This window comes from Gymnoscopelus microlampas, assembly GCF_963454915.1.
Source record: "Gymnoscopelus microlampas genome assembly, chromosome: 6".
Classification (NCBI taxonomy): domain Eukaryota; kingdom Metazoa; phylum Chordata; class Actinopteri; order Myctophiformes; family Myctophidae; genus Gymnoscopelus; species Gymnoscopelus microlampas.
In genome coordinates this window covers 22,751,007-22,776,099 of record NC_139943.1, presented here as the reverse complement: position 1 = coordinate 22,776,099, position 25,093 = coordinate 22,751,007, and the positions used below count along the sequence as shown (strand labels likewise).

Sequence of the window (25,093 nt, the reverse complement as noted above, 5' to 3'; positions counted from 1 at the left end):
ATCGTAGGTTAACTGTCAGCCAATCAAATAAATGCCTCATGCCTAGGGAATGAGATATTGAGTGATTTTGGCTAAAATGTAAAAACACAACTAAACCTTTGATGAAAGTCTATGCCTGCTTTGTACATTAATGAGAGACAGATGAGAGAGAGAGAGAGAGAAAGAGAGAGAGAGAGAGAGCAAGAAAATTAAAAAGGAAAATACAAGTTGACATGCACGTTTCTTAACATTGATCAAAAATATTTAATCAATCACAGATGGGATATAATCAGATACATTGATTGATTGATTGATTGAATGCACTTAATTGATCCAAGGGGGATGGGGGATTTTCTTTATTAAGAGAGCCATTTTGTTTGGTGCCAGAAGACACAAAGAGAGAGAAAGGGTAATCTTGCAGACTCTGCATATAGCCACTTTAAACACAGTGATAAGAGTGGGAAGCAGAGAGGTGTGTGAGTGATTCATACTCACAGATTCATACATCCTCAAGTGGTTCAGGGCCTCGCTGAGTTCTATGTCCTTCTCTTTGGCGTCGGCCTCTGCCAGCTCGGCTGTTCGCTCCGCCTCCATTGCACGGGTCTCTTCCGCCAGCAGCTTAGACTGCATCTCCTCCAACTTCCTCTGTTGGATGGTTGACGTTAGGCCTGGAGAGAGCGGAGGAAATCCATGCATCTTAAACCATAGTGATTGGTGGTTTCTATAGCTTACTAGCCACTACTTCCCATCAGCCAAATAAATGATGCAAAGTCAAGATGCTTCATTAGCTGCCACTGTAATGAAGTAGGTCAGTTTATTGAAATTAATGCCAATGATCCCTAATTCACCAGCCACTTTGTTTCATAACACAATCTATGAACAAACTCCCAGATTCTCTCTCAAACCATGGCAGAAATGGTAAATGGTAAATTAACTGTATTTATATAGTGCTTTTTTCCAAAGCGCTTTACAATGAACTTCGCATTCACCCATTCACACACACATTCACACACCAATGGTGGAGGAAACCATACAAGGCACCAACCAGCTCATCTGGGGCAATTAGGGGTTCAGTGTCTTGCTCAAGTGCACTTCGACACCAACTCTGGGGGAGCCCGGGTTCAAACTGGGAACTTTCCGTTTCCCAAGCTGCCCCTCTACCTACTGAGCCGCTGCCGCTCCATTGTACTTTGTATGTTTGAACATGTTTTTAGTGCATCCAAGAGACTGTCAGGGAGTTTTATTTCTGTGATGTGTATAGACTTTTGACACTACCAAATAGAAATAGCGGCTGTAGGTAATAAGATTAATGAAACACACTCATAATTCATGTTATTTGACAGATTTACATGGCAGATTTGGCTCTAGCTGAACGTGTTCCATCAAATAGAAATTAAATTAAATAAAGAATGCACACTCATAAAATGTGCAGGTCATTGGGTGTGTAACTGACTAGTAAAGGGAAGACCGCATAGTGTACTTCTCTCTTGCAATAAAAAAAAACATATTTATTGGATTGAATGAAAGATTCAGGTCAATATGGGCCTACAAAAAACCTTGGAGTCTCTGCTTGGTGCTTGGTGACAAAGATATCGTCCAAAAATCCTTTTTTATAAAGCAATATTTTCAAAGAAGGGATTTTTTTTCGTTGTGAATCAAGGATTGTTCCAGCCAACATACTGGAAATTCCATACAACTTCTAGGTAGTTATCACTCATCATCATGTTCAAAAAGGAAATAATTATGTGAAATATCAAGAATGCATTTGTCAGAAGGTAGCCTAGTTGTCTCTTCCATTTACATATGTGTAGGTAGATTATAGCACTGACGAAGGTCCTGGGAGGACTGAAACGTTTGCTTTTTAATCCACTGAGCACCGAGCACATTATGGGCATCTCAAAATAAAGAAAATAAAAAATTCTTGTCTAAGGAGTTTTCCTTAACCTCCACGCAGTGAGCGAGTCTCCTTCTGTCAGTTTACCCATATGTGACTGCTACTGGTCAAAAGTGCCTCATGTCGCCAGGTGACAATCAGTAGATAATGGAACATTTAGATCGATTTTTTTTTGTGTGTGTTTTTCGTTTTTTTTCATATTAACACAGTTCGAATGTTGAAGAAGGCTTGTAATGCAAAAGCTAGTCGTTTTAGAATCCTTAAATGGTTACATTAGTATAGCAAAGTAGGCTGCTTTTTTGCGAGTTTGTCTGTGTATTTGGGGGTGGAGAGTCACTTGGCCGAGATTTAGCATAGTGGTTTCGATTGGTCGCTAGCTAGGCATTGTACTCCGGTTTCACTGCCTGAGCCGATGGTCTGAGCGCGCAAGAGCCAGTGTTGCCAGGTATTGTTATTATAAGTTAGCCCCCAAGATTTTATTTGAAAATAGAAGCTCCAGTGGTGGAAAAAGTACTCAAAGTCTCTACTTAAGTAAAAGTACCAATGCTGCAATATAAAAATACTCTGTTACAAGTAAAAGTCCAGAATTCAACATTTACTTGAGTAAAAGCACAAAAGTATTGGCATCAAAATGTACTTAAAGTACCAAAGTAAAAGTACTAAAGCTGATCTACAAGCTCACAACGTGTCGAGCTTGTAGATCTGCTATTTTCAAATAGCTGATGTATACAATAAGGAGGGTTAAAATGCTCATGTGGCCCATAGTCGCTTATTTGGGGCTTTTTTTCCTAGACCTGGTTGCTTATTTCTCTCATAGAATCTGGCAACACTGGTCTTGGAGTTATAGTGTTGTTGTTTAACTTTAGGACGGTGCATAGCGAAAGTTGCTGATCTGGCCATCAGAAAGGATTATTCATTCATTTTCCTCCGTTTGTTTGATGCCCCCCCCCCCCCATTTTGAGCTATACCAACCTTTTAGCTAAACAGGCCGCTCGACGTTCGTTTGTATTCGTTTGTATTCCAGGCTATGCTAGATAGCATAGCCTCGTTAGCTCGTAGTGGCGAGTGTCTTGCCTGAACTACAGCCCGTACATCTACATAAACGCTCAGATTTCAAATATAAAGTGCTTAACCCATGGCCACGGATGTTACAATTATGTACGGGCCCACATAAGTACACGTATCTTCTGTATTGTTCAATAAAAAGCATTTTAATATGATCGGTGGCCATTTTATCCATTTGCTTTCAACTACGCGACCGCATCGGTTGGGAGGTGTATTGCACTCTGATACATTATAACTCTATGAGAAAATGGCCGCCGATCGGATCAAAATGCCTTTTATTGAACAATACGGAAGATACAGATACTTACACCCACCCGAAATCAAGAGTAACATCCGTGGCCATAATGTCAGCACTTTATATTTTAAATCTGAACGTTTATGTAGATGTACAGGCTGTAAATGAACAAAGTGCAAACGCCATGTTGCAGTTCAACAAAGACGTCACGTCACGACGACGTGAAGCTGTTTGCAGTGGTGGAAAGTAACTAAGTACATTTACTCACGTAGCCTACTGTACTTAAGCGGTGCGACGCATTGTGAGCTTAAATATTTAGTACTTTTACTTTTGGTACTTTCAGTACATTTTGATGCCAATACTTTTGTACTTTTACTCAAGTACATTTTGAAAGGGTTAGGGGTTAGGGGAAAATTGCTGATCTACAAGCATGCATTGTGAGCTTGTAGATCTGCTATTTTTAAATAAATATTTTATTAAATCTATTATGATGATGATTACTTATGCCTATTTTTTAGAACACAGATCCTCTATGGGGGTCCCTGGCACTAAACAGAGTGGACAGCTGAAAGGTGTCAATGGGGGAGTGATTAGAGGAGTGGCTAGGCTGAATAAATTACCCATTGTTCACGCCCATTACCTGGAGCTGAGAGGTCCTCTGAAGTGACAATTCTTTAGGAGGGATTATCTCAGTTTGCACTATTATAGTTAACCAGATTCAAATGAACACATCTTCTTCAAATATGTTCCGATTTCAATGAATGATACATCATATGAAAGCCTATATTCTGTACTTTAATAATATGTAAAAAAGTCAAAAATGAAAAATGCCAACATGCGGCACAAAGCACTGTACCCAGTCACATATGTGTAGGTAGACCATGGGCACCCCCAAAAACTATTTAGTATGAATAAGCCATAAAGTAAATGATGAGGATAATAATGATGATTTTCTTGAAATGTACTGGACTATGAAAATAATGGATATACATTTTTATTTCATATCTGTAATTGACTAATTTTCCTAATTCATTAATCACTTAAACCCTATTATACTTCGTTGACTAGGGTCCCCCAGAGAGGTCTATATTTGGTTCCCTCCTTTTTTCCCTCTACTCCAAAAATGTGCTGAAAATAGCCAATACTCTACTCTAAGCTCACAACACATCTTGCTGCAAAGGGGTGTGAGCTTGCAGATCTGCAATCTTTGCAGAATGTTTGCTTATTTTTGCCAAATGTTCACCTATTATGCCCAGAATTGGGATGCTAGGATTTAAGCAGAGGCCGAAACATGTTGCTGATACTCACATACTGTAGTCCAATAAATACTTCAAGAGAGAGTTATTTTGTCTAGTGATCCATCACATCATAAAGATGTTGTACAGGTGTTTATCATTTATCATCATCACAGCCCTTTCCAACCTGCAAAGTATTGCCTATTAAAATGTACAGTACATGTTAAACATATGTTTAACATGTAATCAGTTATGTGTCACGAAAAAATGAAAATAAATAAAAGGATTTAATATGTCATTGTTAAATATAAATCCATGGGGTTATACGTGACAGATTTGGCGTCAGATAACAAGGATGGTTCATGTTGAACGTCAACCTAGAGCAGACCACCGCTGTTCATCGTAAAAAGTTGAATCCTTCCATGTTGGCCATCCCCACCCATGACCCAGGAAGAACCCATTAAAATTGCAATATAAAACAAAATGTGAGACGCCAGAGGGTGAACAATATCCAGTCCTTCCCATCCTTTTGTGAGCACTTTACAGGTGTCTTTACAGGGGTCCTCCCTATGTTCCCTGGGCCATATGTTTCTCAGGGTTAAGCCAATATTTTTTTGGGGAGCACTCGTTTTTGTCCAAGCCTTGAGGCTCATGAGGCACAGCCAAGCAAGCTGCCAGGCGAGTGAGTGCGCAGGTGGAGAAGCTGATGCTCTCACACACCGTAGCGTGTGTCGTCTGAGTTGGCAAGCCGTGATGGATGGAATAGGTTATCGTGTGGACCAAAACAAGCGCTCCCTCTGTGTGTCCTGGGGAACACAGGTACGCTCCCTACACCACTCACCTCTGTCCCTCTTAATGGGCTTCTTCAGCTCTTCTAGGAGCATTGTGTTCTTGTCCATGTCCTCTGTGTGCTGTTCCACCTTTTCACTTAGCAACTTGATTTGATCATCCCTCTCCTGGACTGCCTGGAGGTAGAAACAGATAAACGCTCTACGTGATCGGTCATCACCTCATGTGAGTAGGACCAATCATATATAGATGATAACGGGAGCGTGAGCAGCAAAAGAAGTGGCAATGGATAGAAAACACAGCAAAAAAAGAGGTATGTGTTGGACAGAGGAAACTTACGGCACAGAGTTCATAAATGACCTGGAGTCACATGGCGCAGATGGTTGAGGACAGAAGAAAGGAGAAGGTGATGAAAGGGCACAGCAGATGAAGAGAAACAGAGCAGGACAAAAATGGCAGACAAAACACACGCTGCTGGCCACAAAGACACAACACACACAGGCCCATGAACATGCAAGCGCACACACGCGCGCACACGCACACACACACACACACACACACACACACACACACACACACACACACACACACACACCTGCTGCAGAGCAATAATCATGCTTTTGTCCGAGTCCATTTGGGCTGAGCGAAGCTTGTCTCTGAGCTCGCGGACGGTCTGCTGGTACTCCACGATTTCTTCATCTTTAGCAGCAAACAGTCTCTGCGGGTGTAAAGTGTAAAGACACTGACATGATGGCAGGATAGCAGGCAGAATGTTAGAAAATAAAAAAACATCCCGCCTCAATTTGTCCTTGTATCCAGACTTCCAGAGCTATAGATACATACTATAACGACAGATCACTATTATCTAAATTAGCATGAACACAAATTAAGGCAAACTATCCTGAGTGCAGATATCCCAGGATCCTTAAAGCCATGATGCCCATCTTTTGCTAGACTCCTTTAGGGCTGCAATTATTATTTTCTTAGCGATTATTCTAGCAATTATTCTTATGATTGATTCTTTTATATTCAACTAAATCGATTATTCTGATTAACCACTTGAGCTCTATTTTATACTTTATCCTACAATGGTGTCAGCAAATAAAGGCAAACTGCCATTCTCTCCTGAATGCAGATATCCGTGAAGCTATGATGCTCAGGTTTCGCTAGACTCCTTGTCTGCTCTGCTGATCTACTATAGGATTTCAAGCTCATTTAGCTGTTTCTTTGCTGGGCTCTTTGCAAGTTCCACTGGATAAGACCATCAGCTAAACAGGTAAATTGTGAAAGAAAGTCAAATGAAAATGTGTTTTGAAATAATGTCTACCTTCCACTCCTCCACCTTGGTGTTGACCAAGACCATGACCTGGTCATCTTCCTCCGACCTGCTGTGGATCTGCTCTGATAACTCTCTGACCTGCAGATGGAACACACACTTATGATACGCATATGCACATACATGCACGCACACACGCAATGCCACAGATGTTTCACTGATGCTTCGGGGCAGGACACTTTGTGCCTTTGTACTCTGTGCGCACATGCACCTCCAAGGCACTCAGAAATGCACAGTTGACACATTATCCTCATACCCACAAATGCATGTAAACACTCACCAGCAGATGGCTAAATAAAAAAGGACAGAGAAAACGCATATTGCTGGCTACAAGGAGTCAAGGACACACAACACTCACTAGTCACATAAACAAACACGTGCACACACACACACACACACACACACACACACACACACACACACACACACACACACACACACACACACACACACACACACACACACACACACACACACACACACACACACACACACACACACACACACACACACACAGTAATCCCTTCAAAATACAGTCTATGTTACTGTAAGCATGTGTAAGCCAGACAAGCGGCTGTTTGAGCGGTCTCAGGTAATATAGCACAGTTGGGGAGCACAAAGATTATCACAAACCACGGACTGACTCAGCGTTTACCACAGGGTTAAAGAGTAAGATCTAACTCTGGACAAGATCAAGATTCACTGTGGGCCTTTTTTTTACATTTATTTTAAGTCTTTTTCAAACCTGTAGCTTTGCTTGGTCCCTTTCTTTCCTGAGCTGGTCCATGATGGAGTCGGTCTGCTGCACCACGATCTTCATCTTGTTGTACTCGTCCGTCATCCTGTCCATGTCCACCACCGACTCCTCCAGGTTCTGTCGCATCTGTTCGTTCTGCGTCTTCAGCTCGAGGACTTCGTCCTCAGCACGCTGTCGGACACGGACACGTACAGTGACATGACTTTGATATGAACTTAGCCAATGTTACAGAATCTGGCAGGGTGCTCAGTGCATCAATATATGCCATTGATTATGGCTACGTCTAGTACCGTTACAGTACATTATCCTCACCACAGATGATCATATATGTACACTGTTACTCTATAGTACATGATGTCCACTGTCTGATCTGTTTCATTGTCTGTAGGTTCTGCAATGTGACATTGCACTAATGGCAGTCGTGTTATGTTCATGTGGGTGTTGTTTAGTTGCGTTGCAATCTTGCTATTGCTTGCTTTTGTTAAGTGTCTTCACACTGCATTTTTTGCATTACATTGTCATGTTTTTGTCCCTATGTTTTTATTTTATTTGATTGGATTGATGCACTTCCTAACGTTGTCTACAAAGTGCTCTATAAATAAAGCGTGTTAATATGTATTATTACCATGTACCGTGTTGGAAGCCATGTGCTAAATTGTCACATTGTTTTGAGTTAAGCTGAGGCAAATCCCTTTTCCAGTATGTACCCACTAGTGAGAGTCGGCCTACCTGCAGGTCCTCCATGCACTGGTACAGTTCACGGTTGGCTGAGATGAGCCTTCGTTGGGTCTCACTGCTCTCATCCCTGGAGGACAGAGGCTCCTTCTGGGCCAGCTCTCTGTGGTAGAAGTCAACATCCTGCTGTAGCTGCTCGTTCTGACCAGCCACAGGAAGGACAGAGGGAAGTTAGAGGAGAGGAACTGAACCCAGCCAGAGTCATCTAAGACTGCGCCACTTGTCTAGAGGGTGTACAAATGGAACCAAATAAATTCATCATCCTGTGGCACAAGACAGCAGACAAGCAGATGTTACTTTAAACAGTGACACCTGACCAGTATTTTGCTGGTGTTGCTCGGGTTGCGCAGGAATAAAGTACATGCCTAACCACCATGGAGACTACGGGTTTGAATCCTCTGCAGTGCCTCAGGCTTGGCTGGACATCCATACGAACAGAATTGGCTGTGTTCGTGGGAGGGAAGCAGGGCGGGAATAATATGGACCTATGGGCTGGGATGGCGCTTGTCTACGGGGGGTGTTGAATTGGATCACTGGCAGGCGAGCCAATGGCAGGCAGTGGGGATAAAGAGCGGTAACAAATCACATAACTGTATCACGACTGGCATGATTGGCATAATGACTAAACTAAAACATTTGCTACTCTAATTTTTTTATAAATACATTAAAAGCAGTATTTTACTGAGTTACAGCAAAATGAAATGTTATGGAATGATTAGTCATCATTCCATAAAACTGGAATTTACAATGAGTAAGACAACAAGTTGCAGGGAATAAGGGAAATAATACAATATAGCTTTTTTTATTTATTGTATTATATTATATTGTCTTATATCTCATTGTGGTGTTGTGTTATGTTTCAGTTGTAGCTGCCCACGTCTTACAAGGACAAAGGAGCAATTTGTTTTATAATTACACTGTTACATGACTTATGGAGGTAACGATTTGTGTGGTAAAGAATTAAATTGTAATAATACCCTATTGTGTACTTTTAACAATTTCACATATTTGCTCAGACAAGCATGAAATGAATACGTATGAGTCAGATGGTAAAATTGACTTTGCCCTCTCAAAATAACAATGATTTAACGTGTGGTGAGAATATTTTTTAGGTACTGCTGCACTTTTCAAGGTCATGAACCGTCTGTCCCCTGTGTGGTGCAGGACAACCCCTCTGAAGTCATATCTAACCTCAGGTATATTTTGAATAGACTTCTGCAGGCAAAGACATTTGCTTTGCCTCACACACTGTCTCCTCTGAAGCACACCAAAAATAGGTATATTTCAATTCCAATTGTGGAATGCAGATAATGAGGTTCATGTGGCTAAATTAAATGAAGTATCCTTTAAAAACATATGACAGTGGGTTTTAACGTACAAATGTTTTTGAATGGCATTTGACCCAGGTCACTCTGTCAGACATTATAACTCACAGAAGCAGCTACTAGATGGTGCTTCACAAGTTCACAACATCTCTAAAATACTATGTCTGAAGGTCCACACAATCAACAGTCTACCCCGTCTCACTTACAACCTAATTCTACTACAGTTCAAATACTACCTGATGGAGACTTACTTCAGAAATCTCACAAATACTTCTAAACTACACTGACTGTGTCTTACCTTTTTATTAAGCTTTTTATTCTATATTGACGGAACAGAAAGATATGAAAGGAAAATGAAAGGAAAAGATTAATATGGACAGCACAAAGAATGACAGAACACTGTAGTGAAATGTAACAGTGACAGTAGGTACAGTGACAGTACAGTGAAGGAAGGTACATACAGTGACAGTACAGCGAAGGAAGGCACAGTGACAGCACAGTACATCACGCAAAGACAGCACTGAGCTTCATGACAGAGTATCTGCAGGTATCAGCAAACTTAATTCAACATACATTTTTAAGACCCTTTCAATATATTTTAAGACCTTTATGCCACTTCGAGTTCTAACTGGTTACATCAGTATCTTTAAAGGGTGCCTCTAACCAAACAAACAAGTTTGTCACATGTTTTCAGAGCCCAAATGTAGTCTTGCGATGAGATCAGTCCACATCCAACAGTTTAAGTTGTGTAGATACAGCTGTAAGCCACATCAAGAAATGTATGAAAGTGAATCAACCCCCCAAAAAAACGTAAACAATGATTGTTTACATTTTTGGGTTGATTAACTTCCATTCCTTTCTTGTTGCGGCCTACAGCTGTATCTTCACAACTTGATTAAATCCACCCCACAGACAGAAATCCCACAAGCGCTAAAACACATTCATGCAATATTGCCGTACAACCACGTCGCCTTATGGAATAAATATACAAATTCAAAATACAAAATCGATCTTTTCTAAATTGATTTGTTACCTTCTAATACTTTTGACTAACCGCGGACACCATGTCATGGTTTAAAGGGCAAGACCACTTTGGTAGTAGTCTCGCTAGCCAGACCCCACAGAAAATGAAAAACAGCGACCTCTGCTGTTTGTGATCATTGTCTGTGGGGTCTGGCCGGAGGCAAATGGAAGCCTAGTGCGCAGGGAAACACCGGTTTCATGTCTGCCTATAGCGCATCACTTCCGGTTGGTGCGACCATGTTTTCATTCCCACTAACAATATTTCTACACGGAACACTAACACCACTTCTCCCAGAGAACATGGATGGTTTTGGTTATAAGCCCACTTGTTTCTATGATGAAAGAGTAATTTAAAATGTGAATATCTTTCCGTGGTTTTGTCCGCTCCGAGGACGCTATTGTTAAATTAGTTTCGGCTAGTTTCGAGGGGGGGAGGGTGGATCATGGTGGATGGACACGTGAATCCCGCCCACTACATTTGATTGGGTAAAGCGCGGCCCACTTCCTGATCTGAAGGCACGCCCACTTGTATCCAATGAGCACTGGTTAGGACGAACCGCTCCGACAGATTCCACCGCAGGTCGGAATCTGTTCTTGAGAGATTACTTTGGTAGAGGTTTGGGTTGTGTAGTTACCTTGCCATGATGTAACTCTAAAGGTAGACAAGAAATCAAAAATAATTGTTCCATTGTTTAGAAATTGATCATTCAAAATATTCTCCTCATTGACTTACATTGTACGGTCAAACAGCTCTCAAAGTCACTCTTTTAGCACATAAACGAACACAAACAAAGTTGATTCAGACAATATAGAGCATCACCAAACCCAGTACTGTTTGTTTTTTTAATAAAAATGTCAACTTCCTCCTGATTTTGCTATTTTTGGACTGGATCCACGGATCCGGATCTTCAAATAGTAAAATCAACAGGAAGTTGACATTTTTATTAAAAAAACAAACGGTACTGGGTTTGGTGATGCTCTATATTGTCTTAATCAGCTTTGTTTGTGTTTGTTTACGTGCTAAAAGAGTGATTTTGAGAGCTGTTTTACCGTACAATGTAAGTCAATGAGGAGCATATTTTGAATTATCAATTTCGAAACAATGGAGCAATTATTTTTGATTTCTAGTCCACCTTTGGAATTACATCATGGCAAGGTAACTACACAACCCAAACCTCTACCAAAGTGGTCTTGCCCTTTAAGAAAGATTTATGAATTGTATGATGTGTTCACGGGCAACAAACCTCTCTTTTTAGCTTCCTGACTTCATCTTCGGCCTCCTCCGCTCGCACAACCAACTGAGAGAACACGGTGGAAATAGACGAGGGTTAATAAAAACCTGTAGGTAGAGATGACTGTGCTGGAACTTTAAGGACACACTAGTACGGACGGCACCTGAGAGACATACTGTACATTACTGTGTCACATACTGTGTCCCTAAAGATTTAATGGGAGCTTAAATGGAGGAAAAAAATATTTCCATGTTATAAACATCACAGATTTAAGTCATGTTCAGTCAGGGGCCTTACACCTTTCTTCTTGTTTTGTTCTGTTTTATTGAATCTTGTATTGCTGATGGCCACTGAAATGACCGGATTACCAATCCCCCCCCCCCCCCCCCCTCCCCCGCCCCCCGGGATTAATAAAGGTTTAAATAATCTTGTTACACAGGGAAAATTGTATTTATTGGGATGTCTAATACCATAAAACAACCATAAGAATTAATTTGATAAAATGTTAAATGCTGACAATGCATCACATTAAGACACGTTGTGAGCTATGTACTGTAGACCGGCTATCTTCACTTTTTTTTTGATTTTTGGAAAATCTTCACCTATAATGACATGCCCCAAATAGGGATAGATCAATCAATTATTAATTTAAATTATCGATACTTTTTAATAATTCTAGTACGGTACCGTCCATACTAGTACTAGTTCGATTAACTTGCACCCCTAGATGCTGCCATCACTGCATGTGGAATACCATGAAACGGAGAGCATGCAGCTAAATGATGGATAACAATGGGTCATACCTCCTCACTGGTCTTCTTCTCCTTACTCATCTCCCTCTTCAACTGAGAGTATTCCTTTTCCCTTTGCTCCAGTTGGCTCTCGAGCTGCCGAAGTTCATCACGCATGAAGCGAGTGTCTCTCCCGGTGCCTGTGCGCTGAGCCATCTGGACCGGAAGCAAGGCAAATAAACAACACAACCACCGTAAGAAGAACTCTCAGTCGCCCTTCATGTCCATCTGTTTACAACGCTAGCTTGTGCATGCATTCTTAATTGATAAAAGCCCCATTCTTCTATGCAGTGGAAACCAATTTCATATTAGAAACTTCTGTGGGAAGAATAGAAATGGAAAAAAAGAAAAGTTGTAACTGCAACAAATGGCTGTGTGCATACAAGGAATTAGCCTAATCTTCTTAAGGACACCCAATCTCCTTTGCAGCTGAAGATTCATTCCACCATTGGCTCAAAGCACTGTTACCAGACATATGTGAGCTGTAATCTGTAATCTACTGTCCAAGTTGAATAGAGCAGTGGTTCTCAAACTGTGGGCCGGGGCCCACTGCTGGGCCATGAAGATATTGCATGTGGGCCCCCAAATAATTGGCAAAACACACAATTATTATTATTATAAATATGCGGTGGGAACCCATAGTGGTGACAGCTACCAGGTTGACCTACAAAAAGACATAATCTATGTAGCACTCTATTGGTCAGTGTTAATTGGTCAGCGGATGATATTGTATCTCACAGTTATTGTTGTATCAGAGAAAGGAGAGAGAAAGGGGCAGAGAGAGAAACAGGCTGAGTGTTACCTCCAGTTCTTCTTCCAGCTTTGACACCTTGGTGCGCAATTCATTTTCTACAAAGCACATACAAACAAAATATTTTGACTGCAGCTGATTTGAAAAAAAAAAAGCTGATTTGAAAAAACAAACAAACAAACAAAGTAACAGAGAATGTGTAGTTTGGTAAATTAAAAGATTTATCTCCACTAACCAGTTTGCGCTTGCTCTAAGCCTGTTTTATCAAGGAAATCATAGGCTAGGGCAACTTCCCGATCCTTCTTCTGAGAGAGAGAAAAGGAGAGGGGGTGGGTGAAATTATCAAGCATTACTGTCACCATGTACAAAGTTAATATTTTAATATATGGTCCAAGCAGATTGTGAACATTTGGATGCTTGTTTCTTAATTAACAAGAAGGAAAGCTCTTGATTTTCTTAATTAATCATGGCCATCACTAGAATTATGCTGATGCTCTGTTGAAAAGTATATATCTCCTTTGAGAAACATTTGCTGTAGCTCATGACCTTCAGAGAAGATGTGTTTCACATCACTTCAATTGTTGTGGAAAATAAGAAAAATGTGTTGGCCTCTATAATTGAAACAGATTGAATTTCTTTAACAACATAAGATCAGTGAAGTCTGTAGATACGTTTTGTGTGATTGAGAAGATTGAAGTGGGGACTTGAACAAAATCAATAGGGTTCCACTTCCTGTGGAGCTTTGCTGCTTTGACCCTAAATGATTCACTTTGAAAATGAGATACAACACCTTCAGCAGGGCCTGAGTAACTCTGAAGAGTTGGATCATTTGCTCTGAGGATTTATCGTTCAGCTCCCGTTCTTCAACCTGCAAAGAACCCATAGTTAACTGTGAAAATTGGGTGTACTTAATTTGGTCTTATTTCATTTGAGATAACCACAAAACAACAAAGTAAATGTATTTAGTTTATATGCCAGGAACCCAAGTTAATATGTAATTGACTGTAGAGGGATAAAGTGCATTTATGCAGAACAATCTCATTATCAACACAACTCAGTGTTGATAAATGCAATTGTTTGAGAGGAACGAACAGGGCAATGTCCAGATCAAGCTTGTCCCAGTATGCAGTGATACAGGTATAGCCCTAGAATGGCTGATACCGCATACATTGCATGCATTTCATATACAACCATAGAACACTGTTTCCCAAACAGTGGGTCAGGACCCATTTGTGGGTCACGGACCGATTAGGTCACGGTGTGGGTCACGGAAAAAAATATTAATTCAAAGGCATTCATGAGGCAGCTTAATGTACAAGTACAACCCCTAGACATGACACTAGTATGTCGCAGGGACCTACACCCATTCCAACCCTTGATGCTGAGTGTCAAGCAGGGAGGCACTGGGTAGTACCATTTTATTAGCCTGATTATCAGACTGAAGCTGGCAGTCCACTCAGAGAGTGAGCGGGGTCTATGGTCAGGAACCAGGTTACCATTTTATAGTTTTTGGTATGACTCGGACAGGGATTGATACCCAACCTCCCAATGTCAGGGCGGACATTCTAACCACAAGGCCACTGAACAGGTCCTGCACCGATCGCAACACACCTGTTAGTTTGTCTGTCCCACCCATACAGTATGTGTTCATTGAAAAGGTTTACATGTGTTCAGTGCTGCTGTGAAAGCCGCCTGTTGCATTTTTTAAATACATTTGAGCGGGTAGAGAAAAAACAACGATCGAGATAATCGCTTGGCTTCGTCATAGTTTTGTGGTCCGTATTTATGTCATGGAAAAGTGGAGATATTTTACTAAGTACATTTTATGCCATAACTTAAAAAAAGGTGCCCAGATCAGATGAACCCCCCCCACAAAAATGCATTTTGTGTGCCATCTATGACTCTATGTGGATGGAATACATTAAATCTGTATTGAATATCAGCCATTCTAGGGCAAGTACAGGTAGAACTAAGACAAGACATTCATTAGTCAGCTGGCACGAAATGGCTGTGACGGTCTCTCTCTGAAGTGCGGCCAGCGTGACCGCAGTGTAGAATTGATGTAAAAAAAAGGTGTGATATTGACACAATGACACCCCAACCCTTAGCCTGCATGCACATTACATGGTTTAATGAATGAACGTTATACCATCAGGAGCATATCGAAGAGGGGGTCTGCTTGGTTTTCTTCACTGTCAGGCAGTGTTGCTGGGTCTGCTCCCATCACTGTGTTCCAGTCCAGAACAGCAGGCATCCTGGCAACTCTATGTCACTCTGTGGGGATGTTTAAAGGGAGCTGAATAAAGGAGTTATTTGCAGTGGTGGAAAAAGTACTCACATGTTTTACTTAAGTAAAAGTATCAATACTGCAATGCAGAAATACTCCGTTACAAGTAAAAGTCCGGAATTAAAAATTACTTGAGTAAAGGTACAAAGGTGTTGGTATAAAAATGTACTTAAAATACCAAAAGTAAAAGTACTAAAATGTTTGAAAATAGCAGATCTACAAGATCACAACGCGTCGCGATATGTGACGCGTTGTGAGCTTGTAGGTCGGCTATTTTCAAATTTTAAAATAGGGCTAAAGTGGATAATGTATGTTTTAGAATGGAATAATTCATATCTGCAAAAAAACAATTGTAGTGGAGTAAAAGTACAATATCTGCCTCTGAGGTGTGGTGGAGTAGAAGTAAAAGTATAGACAATTGGAAATACTCCAGTAAAGTAAAAGTGCCTCACAATTGTACTTAAGTACAGTACTTGAGTAAACGTACTTAGTTACTTTACACCACTGGTTAGTTGTCTGGCAAGATGATCAGCTCCAACATAGCAGGCTATTTCTATCGATTCCATTCTTCATGTTTACATTAGCGTCAATAGCTAACCTTTGGTTTCTGATTTAATTATTAAGTTCGTATAACGTGATATCCTGTCATTTTATGTTACCCAAGTGCCGATCGAGTGATCTATTGCAAATTATACTTTGAGCTGGAGGGCACTTATATTATCAAATATTTTGTTTATACTCCTAAGGTACAAAACATTGAGCTAAATCGACATAACTTGGCACTGTGGTGGCTGCTAGGATACCGTTGACAACAATCGTAAAGCGTTTTTTGGAGCACTTTCTGGCTGTCGTGAAAAACTATGACGAAGCCAAGCGATTATCTCGATCGTTGTCTTTTTTTCTCTACCCACTCGTCTCAAATGTATAAAAAAACTAAACAATCAAACAAACATACTCAGACAGTGGTTGAAACAAGTAACTAAGTACATTTACTGAAGGACTAATACTTAAGAACAAATTTGAGGTATTTTTTACTTTACTGGAGTATTTCCAATTTTCAGTACTTTTACAGATCTACTCCACTACATCTCAGAGGCAAATATATTGTACTTTTTACTCCACTACAATTACTTTTCCCACCACTGTTTGTGTCTAATACAATATTTAATCAATCAAAAAATGAAAGTTCAGTTTTGCGACAGCGGACACTCTTCAACTGGTGTTGCCATGTCGGCTTATTATAAGCGACTTTGGGCTTGTTTCTCTGTAAAGTTGCTTGTAAATATTGGTAGTTGCGGTAGCGGGTTGCGGTTTTTTGGGCTGGTTTCTAATTTTTTATTATTATTTAAATCAGAGGTTCTCAAATATTTTCATGAAAAACTTTTGTGACAGGGAGCATTTGTGAATATTTAAAACAATATTCCAAATATTCCACATTTTATTGCAAGGGTTGTTGAAAATAGCAATTTTCAAATAGCCAATGCAGGTCTGGGTTTAAATCAGGTTTAAATCGCTCATGTGGCCTTCTTTTGGGCTTGTTTCCATAGACCTGGTTGCTTATTTCTCTCGCAAAATCTGGCAACGCTGCTCTTCAACTCTGTACCGGAAGTGGTCGTTCGTCGTTGAATGATCCAGCTTTAGCATTAGCATTAAGCACTAAAGTGGAATATCGACTGCAGATTTAATGCACTAACGTATGTTTTCTATACATTACATCATTCATATTTAAACTCCGATTCACTCATTATATTTTATGGAAGAAAGTGCGTGGCTAAAGAGAAACACAAATACGCCACATGGGCAAGAAATGTATGCTGTTAAAGTAACGCTTTAAAGTCATCGTTAGCTCGCTTGCTAATTTGATATGTTAATGTGACTATTTATGTAATACATGTATGTAATAAGTGATAACGTACTTAATGTGATGTAGTACCAGTTAACACATGTCCAATGTTAGTTTATACATTAGCTGGGTGGATACCAACTACGTTAGCTACTTATTACTATAGCAACCTGAACCTAGGCGTGTCAGGCTGCTAGCAGTCTGATTGATTGAATACTGTATTAACAGTTTGCCAAAAAAAGCACAGGAAAGTACAGTTCTATACAATAGGATGCTAAAAGGATTAAAGCCGGCTTTGACTTTTTACAAGGGCCAGTCTCAGACTGGCTATAACTATGCACTTACCAGTAACCTGTAAGCTGATTGTATGGCGTTCTGTATAGTAGTGTATATATCTGTCTGTCTCTTATATGTCATCATGATTTGTGTGCGTGGGAACTCATTTTAAACAAGCTTAGTGCTTTATGAGTTATCCAGTTTAGTAGACCTTGTATTGTGAATTGTACTTAATGTCTTACTAAGTAAAGTACATCAATCAATTATGCAGTGGTGGAAAAAGTACTCAAATGTTTTACTTAAGTAAAAGTATCGATACTGCAAAGTACAAGTACTCTGTTAAAAGTAAGAGTCCGGAATTCAAAATTTACCAGAGTAAAAGTATAAAAGTATTGGTATCAAAATGTACTTAAATTACCAAAAGTAGAACGTTGCCATTATGCAGAACGTCCCCATCTCACAAGTTTTCAAATGTATAACATGTATATATTGTATTTGAAAATAGCAGATCTACAAGTTCACAATGCATCGCGACGCCACATTTTGAGCTTGTAGATTGGCTATTTTCAAATGGCCGAAATGTATGGCTGAAGTGGTTAATGTATGTTTTGTTATAATAATCGAACTCTACAAAGTAACTAGTAACAAAGTGATATTAATGAAGATTGGAATCAGGAACCATAATAACAGCTGACTGTGAATAGGGGGAAAGAATGAAGCTCACACCTACAAGTATTAAAACCTTGCTGTTAAATTAAATAGGGATGGTGCTTTTTTTCCCCTCACATGATCCATGTTTGTGATCAGTCTGCATTTGTAGTGGCATTCTGTTTGACTTTACAATGGAATTGTAGACAACATGGCTGCTGTGGCACCGAGACTTGTTATTCAGTAACTTCTTGGTTCTATTTTTGGACAGTGATCAATGAGGCCCTTGGTCTGCAATGGCTGTCGTGTCATGGAAGGAGATCTTGCTTTTGACTGGACTGGTGGTGGGGTGCTACTGGAACAGTTTGTCGTGCGGCTTTGTGTTTGATGATGTCTCAGCAATCCTTGACAATAAGGACTTGCGGCCCACAACCCCTCTTCGTAACCTGTTCCAAAATGACTTCTGGGGGACGCCTATGGCAGAGGTAAACTAATTTCCCCTATGCATCATCATCACCAGTGCACACAGAGTCATGAGATGAAATGACTTGAATAATATTGTTTAGAATGATTATGGGACATTTGCATTAACCTTTTTGGTGCAAACTGTAAAATATTGTACAATAATTAAAATGCATTTCGTAATGAAACTCATCACATAATTAAATGATCTCAATATGGCTTTGGAAGATATTCAATTAACCTTTTTCATGACGGCTTCAGAATACAGAAAATACTAGTGCAGGGCAGACCCATACCCCCCCATGCTGGGGTGCGTGTGTGTGTGTGTGTGTGTGTGTGTGTGTAAATGTGCTAGAAGTTGCATGGCTGTGTAATTGTGTTGGTGTTGCTGTTGTGCTAGTGTTGTGTAGATGTGTTGGTGTTATAGAGTTGTGTTGATGTTGTGCTAGTGTTGTGTTGACAGTGCAGTACCACCCATTTTGAATACTGTCAATGCACTGAATTGGACATTATCACGTTTAATCAGGCTATTGATTGGTCTAATCAAGATCAAGAGATGCTGACCAACCGACGGGGCTCAGTAGGTGTTTTGTCCGTCTCAAGCCAACTTGAGCCACGAGAGGCACCACCAAGCGAGCTAAAGCGAGCAATTTGCCGTGACGAACGTTGTGAAGTTCGCTTGAGCCGACTCAGCGCTGTCCGAGTTACGTACTTATAGGCACAGAATCGTAAATCATGTTTTGAGGTGAGATACCGCGATCCGATTAACAGATCGGATATCGGCTCGATATCAACGAAAAAGTGTGGATCGGACTGCAGCGAAAATGACCGATATAATATATATATTTATATAATAATATATATTTGATATAATATCAAAAAGCTACAGATAAGAAAAAGCGACCACAGGCTGGCTCCCAACAACCAACGTTGGCAGAGACACATGAAGAGCGTGAAAAACTCCCAAGAGAGAGCAAGAAGGCAAAAGAAATAACAGAGCACATTGCCCTGTTAATAGTGCTGTATGACCAGCCACTGTCGGTGGTGAATAATGTCAGATTTAAACGTTTAATAGAGCACCTAGAGCCTCGCTACGATATGCCCAGCCGCAGTTATATCACTGATACCGGCATCCCCCAATTTCATAAAGATGTGCAAGGTTTCCTGGCTGCATATGTGTAGAGTGCAGATGCAATTAGTTTCACGACCGACATCTGGAGTTCAGATGTAAGTCTGATGTCCTTACTGAGTCTGAGGGTTAGGGTTAGCTCACCCTGAGGAGAGCGGTGTTACATGCACGCAAGTTCAGAGGTTCACACACAGCTGATGCCATCACGGGCGCCATAATTTAAATGCTGCTTGAATGGAAGATCGACAAAAAGATGGTCCATGTCATTTTAATGCTGCCTGATCGGAATCGGATCGGTATTGAAAAATCCTGATCGCAGCACCATCAACCCACAGAATAACGACAAAACATCTACTGAGCCCTGTCAGTACGGTCAGTATCTCACCTACTTAGACCAATCAGTAGTCTGGTTAAAAGTGATAATGTCCCATTCAGTGCATTGACAGCATCCGAAGCCGGTGGCAGTACTAGGTGAATGTCATTCGTCTCATCTTGTGACATTTGCGGGCAACGGTCATCTTTGCATTGACTTTGCATGTACAGCAATGTACAGAACCAGTGTTCTCCAGAACACTGGTTCTGGAGAACTGCAGATCCGACCGACCAGCAGTGAATGCACTCCCTTTGGGCGTAAGCAAGACACCCCCTGAATATGAAGACGATTGGTTAGACGGTTCTCTAGATCAGTGGTTCTCAAACTTTTTCATGTCAAGGACCCCCTAATTGACACTTATTACCCCGCGGACCCCCATTTGAAAAGATAAGCCAGGCACCCCAATAAGAGAAGGTTTTTACGTCTCTCTAGCAGTGATTCTCAACCATTTTAATTTCAAGGACCCCCAGTTTGACATGCATTAGGCTACGGACCCCCATTTAATGGCATGCATGTCTCTGGGACCCCAATTCATATTGTAAAATCAATGTTAATTTGGTCCATTTGGTTCCATTTGTACACTCTCAGAGTTACAGACCCATATTGGTCCATTTGGTCCCTGTCCATCATTTAGCTGGGGACCCCCTGGAACCCCCTCAAGTACCCCTGGGGGTCCTCGGACCCCACTTTGAGAACCAATGGGTTAGACGGTTCTCGAGATACTAAGACATACACACGACTCACTCACAGAGAATTGAGGAATTTATGATAGATGTTGCAGACCTTGCTGTCATATTCCATACTGTGCTCAGCTGTATCCTGTTTCCCTCGATCATTCTTGCGGTGTCTCTAGAACTTGATTGGAGGCCGTCTGTGGAAAAGTAAATTATTGGACATGTAGAAATGTGTGCACTTGTATAGTGTCACAATTCACAGTGCATTTCTGAGCAAAAGCTAAGCCATGAAAGATCTCTTACAGTAGGCATCGATCTGGTGAAGGGTTTACAATATTTTGGCCCCTTTGCCACCGGGGTTTAACCGGTTCTGTTCTTTCTTCCCGCCTAATTTTTAACCAGTTCCGAGTGTTTCGACTGAAAATGAGTTGGTTCCGAACCCTAAAAGTTTGTTCGAACGGGAACCACAAAATCGGTGGTTCATCTTGTGTGACGAAATACGTGGGCGTGTCAATAATCAGTAGGTTGGAAGACGGAAGATACTGTTGATGCGATATGTAAACATAAACAATGCCAACAGCACGAACGCTTGCAGGTAATCTAAAAGATCCGCAATCTTAATTAAACCCAAATAGCTTTATAAGCATGAAAAAACATACATTTATTTTATATTGCCAAAGCAAAAATGTAACGATCCAACCAAGACTTAAATGTACATAAAAAAGGGGATCCAGATGTGTAAACAGGGAGCTACTTCCCTAACTTAATATTATGGGCTGTAGTCTGTTCCCAGTTCCCACCAAGTGGGCCGAGCGGTCTGCCTCTCGGGGCGACAAAAACGATGCCTAAACCTAACAAAAGTATTTGGGATGCATTTTAGATAAATAAACAGCACAGGCCTAGGGATTCAATCCCGCGGTGCAACCAAGGCGCTGGGATTGGAAGTCTAATGCTTAATGCTGGACGCCACGGAGCCATCTAAAGCGGTCCGCTTAAGCGTGTATGACGTATCCTTCTTCTTTTCATTATTTTATTTTGGTGGAAAAGAGGCCTTTAAAACAGTGGATGCCATCATTATGAAATGGAAGGAGCTTGGAACCAGTCTCTTCCTAGAGACTTGATTCAAGACTTATGAGCTTGGTACAGGGTGTTCCAGAAGTTTATACAATGTTTAGCTGGGTGGAAATAGCAGGCAGCTGGAAATAGTCGGTTGGTATAACGGGAGGGTGGACGGACTGGGGGTGTTCCATAATTGCTAAAACGGTTTATCACATGTTTTATTACAGATTTCTTGAAATTTGCAGCCAATCATATAATAAACTAGTAAACATAATATGCTGATCACTGAACAACTTGGCCTCTATTTGTTTAAATGGGACTAATGGGGCAAACACAGTAACCTATAGCAGTAAGCAAATTATGTCATGTCCCATTTCCATTTTAGTTTTCATTGTTCTGTTGTACTAAACACAAAATAAGTTGCCCAGAAATGAGCACAGAGCATTTAGGCAGAGTTAGACCTGCCAAAATGCTTGAATGTGTCTTTGAACTCTACTGTGGCCAGACACATGCAACATTTGTCAACTGTCAAATACAAGCACAATGAGTCAACATTTCAACAAGACAGACAAACAGGTTCTAACACTCCAAATCAGCACAGTGAAGCAGCTTGTAATAATCCCAAAATATAAATTAATGTACATGTCTGCCATTGGATCATCAAACGTAACTTATTTTTAAAGAGTTTTTAACAGTAGCCTCATAATGTGGGCAAAAGCAAAATACCAATGGTGTGGTCATGTTGACTAACTAAAACGACGGGCTTTGTCTATTAGAATTGTTGTAAATCTCTTATGTGATTAAGCCACTCCTGAGTAAACACAATGCAGCACTTCTGGAGTTTATCAAACAGCATTTAAAGGACTCTGAGCATGAGGAAAATATTATCTGGAACTCTTGGGACTGAATGCCAAGGACTACGTCTGGTGAAAACCTGTACTGTTCATCATCTGGCTAATTGCATCCCTAGGGTGAAGCTTGGTACATCATACTATGGGGATGTTAATTGTTTCTCAGCAGCAGGGACTGGAAGACTGGTCAAGAGTTAAGAAAAATGAACAGCCAAATACAGAGAGGTCCATGAAGAAAACCTGCGTCAGAGTGCACACTACCTCAGACTGGGCAGAACATTCACCTTTTTGCACGACTATGACCCGAAGCACACAGCCAAGCCAACGCTGGAGTGTGGGACTTAATTCTTGGAATGTCCAATGAGTGGCCCAGTCAAAGCCCAGATTTTAACCCCACATTGAACATCTGTGGCGAGACCTGAACATCACAGTTCACCAAGCTGACAGAGCGTGAGATGAAGCATTTGAGAAACTTAACAAATTAAGGTGTGCAAAGCTGCTTGCTGCCTACACAATAATACTTGAAGCTAAAGTTGCCAAAAGTGCAGAATAAAGGGGCTGAGTACCGTTTTTTTCTTTTGTAAATTTGTAAAACAATTATAAATAGAGAAGCCGTCTGAATACCTTCTGAAGCCACTATCTATCACATATAATGCACCTTTCAGAAATCTTGTATGCATTTTTCTAAAAGTGACCTTATTGTAGTTGAGGTAAATGAAATCTGGGCATGGAGGGTTGGGTGACTTCAGTCCAGACAAAATGTATGACTCTTGATAAACATTCAGTGGGATTGCCATGCCTCTGATAAGCTATGTTTACGAATCTCTACAGGAGCGCAGTCATAAATCCTATCGACCCCTGACTGTGCTCACCTTCCGGCTGAACTACCTCTTCAGTGAGCTGACCTCTGCCTCCTACCACTTGCTCAATGTGGTACTTCATGCCGTGGTGTGTGTGCTCTTCCTGCGGGTGTGTCGCCTATTCCTCGACAGGACCTCCAGCCTGGTGGCGGCGCTGCTGTTCGCTGTTCACCCCATCCACGCTGAAGCAGTAAGTGTTCATCTGATATGAAATGTTAATAGTCTACAGGCAACTTCTTTTGTCCTACAGCCGGGTCACAGTGGCTGATGGATTACGGCAGTGGTTCCCATACTTTTCCTGGGTCAGGTCCCACTTGAAAATCTTTAAAGTGGCCCGTCTTGGATCAATACATAGTGTACTTTAAGTTTCTATTGATCGGTAAAGGTTTTAAAGAACAAATACTGTAACATTTGTTTTACATACATTTGTTTTGTATTACTGTTATATTATCATTCAAATCTTACTGTTTTGCCAATTATTTGGGGGCCCACTTGCAACGTCCTGCTCCTCATGGCTCCACCAGTGGGCCCATAGGTTGGGAATCGCTGGATTACAGAATTCACCAGCCACTTTTCAGGCCTATTTCCAGTCCAAATAGGCCAAACAGGACCCTTGGAGTGAGTGCTGCTGGTTACCTGCAAAAGTGGTTTGTAACTTACCAGCAAAAAATTGTGTTTGGTTGGTGGCTAGTGGTTAATTTGGTCATTTCCCAACCTGTTTGTGACTGAACTTGGTCTGAACTCAGCCTTCAGGTTTGTTTGATTATTGGAACTTGACCCCCCCCCCCCCCCCCCCGCCCCCCACACACACGCACTTGCACACTACCCCCAATTAGTACTTGTATTTCATCCCATTCAAGTCCGCTGAATTGATAACCAGACAGGCCCTGACCAGAGAGTTAGAAAAGACAAAGAAAACATTCTGCTTCCCAGGGGTGGAGCGCTATTCCTTTACACAGCAGCTTGTACAGCTTCGACACCCCACCCCACACCACCACCTCGCCCTGCCCCCACCCATGTCGTTGGTCTAATCTAAGTGCAGTCTCTCAGACCTTGAAAAAGAGATCATTTGCCTAACAAATGAGTCCTTAGACTTGTTCCAGCGAATGTCCTTCACATTATCTCCGTCTGGAATCTCGCTCTCAACGGATCATTTGTTTTTCATTTTATGCACAGAGCACTGAAGGTCCCTTCATGATAAAATACGGACAAAGAGCCTCCTGTGTGTCCCCCCACCACTCCCCCTCTGTCTTTTTTTCTGAACGTTTTTTGGTCGTCTCTCTGACTGGTGATGTTAATGTTAATTGTACTGACATCCTGAAATGCAATTATTTTGTTTACGGTATAGTCTCATAATCCAGAATGAGGAATGTGCTGACTGTGAGGTCTAATATCTAAATGATGCAAAAGAGAGTGAGAATGTCATTTGCGGTCAAAATAATTTGGTTCAATTGATCACTCATAGTCGTTGGTGGGTTTCACAT

General features: G+C 41.0%; 2 protein-coding genes across 3 annotated transcripts in view; one reads left to right on the top strand and one right to left on the bottom strand.

Moving 5' to 3' along the window:
* Positions 1 to 13,454, bottom strand: part of cep290 (centrosomal protein 290) — a 48,217-nt gene extending 34,763 nt beyond the window's left edge. Inside the window, exons 1-10 of the mRNA XM_084059123.1 lie at positions 13,383 to 13,454; positions 13,199 to 13,245; positions 12,409 to 12,552; positions 11,618 to 11,671; positions 8,020 to 8,166; positions 7,279 to 7,461; positions 6,525 to 6,614; positions 5,793 to 5,915; positions 5,250 to 5,373; positions 475 to 647 (exon numbers count right to left, since the gene is read on the bottom strand). Coding sequence (XP_083915249.1) covers positions 475 to 647; positions 5,250 to 5,373; positions 5,793 to 5,915; positions 6,525 to 6,614; positions 7,279 to 7,461; positions 8,020 to 8,166; positions 11,618 to 11,671; positions 12,409 to 12,552 — 1,038 coding nt within the window. The 5' untranslated portion in view covers positions 13,199 to 13,245; positions 13,383 to 13,454. The remainder of the gene's footprint in view (positions 1 to 474; positions 648 to 5,249; positions 5,374 to 5,792; positions 5,916 to 6,524; positions 6,615 to 7,278; positions 7,462 to 8,019; positions 8,167 to 11,617; positions 11,672 to 12,408; positions 12,553 to 13,198; positions 13,246 to 13,382) is intronic.
* Positions 13,455 to 17,030: 3,576 nt separating this feature from the next.
* tmtc3 (transmembrane O-mannosyltransferase targeting cadherins 3) overlaps positions 17,031 to 25,093 on the top strand; it is a 57,618-nt gene continuing 49,555 nt past the window's right edge. Inside the window, exons 1-3 of one of the 2 annotated variants that reach the window (XM_084060317.1) lie at positions 17,031 to 17,128; positions 18,473 to 18,686; positions 23,581 to 23,799. In XM_084060317.1, the coding sequence (XP_083916443.1) occupies positions 18,498 to 18,686; positions 23,581 to 23,799 (408 nt within the window). In that variant the 5' untranslated portion in view covers positions 17,031 to 17,128; positions 18,473 to 18,497. Of the gene's footprint in view, positions 17,129 to 17,512; positions 17,632 to 18,472; positions 18,687 to 23,580; positions 23,800 to 25,093 lie in introns of those variants that run through there. The other variant, XM_084060318.1, reaches the window with a different exon arrangement.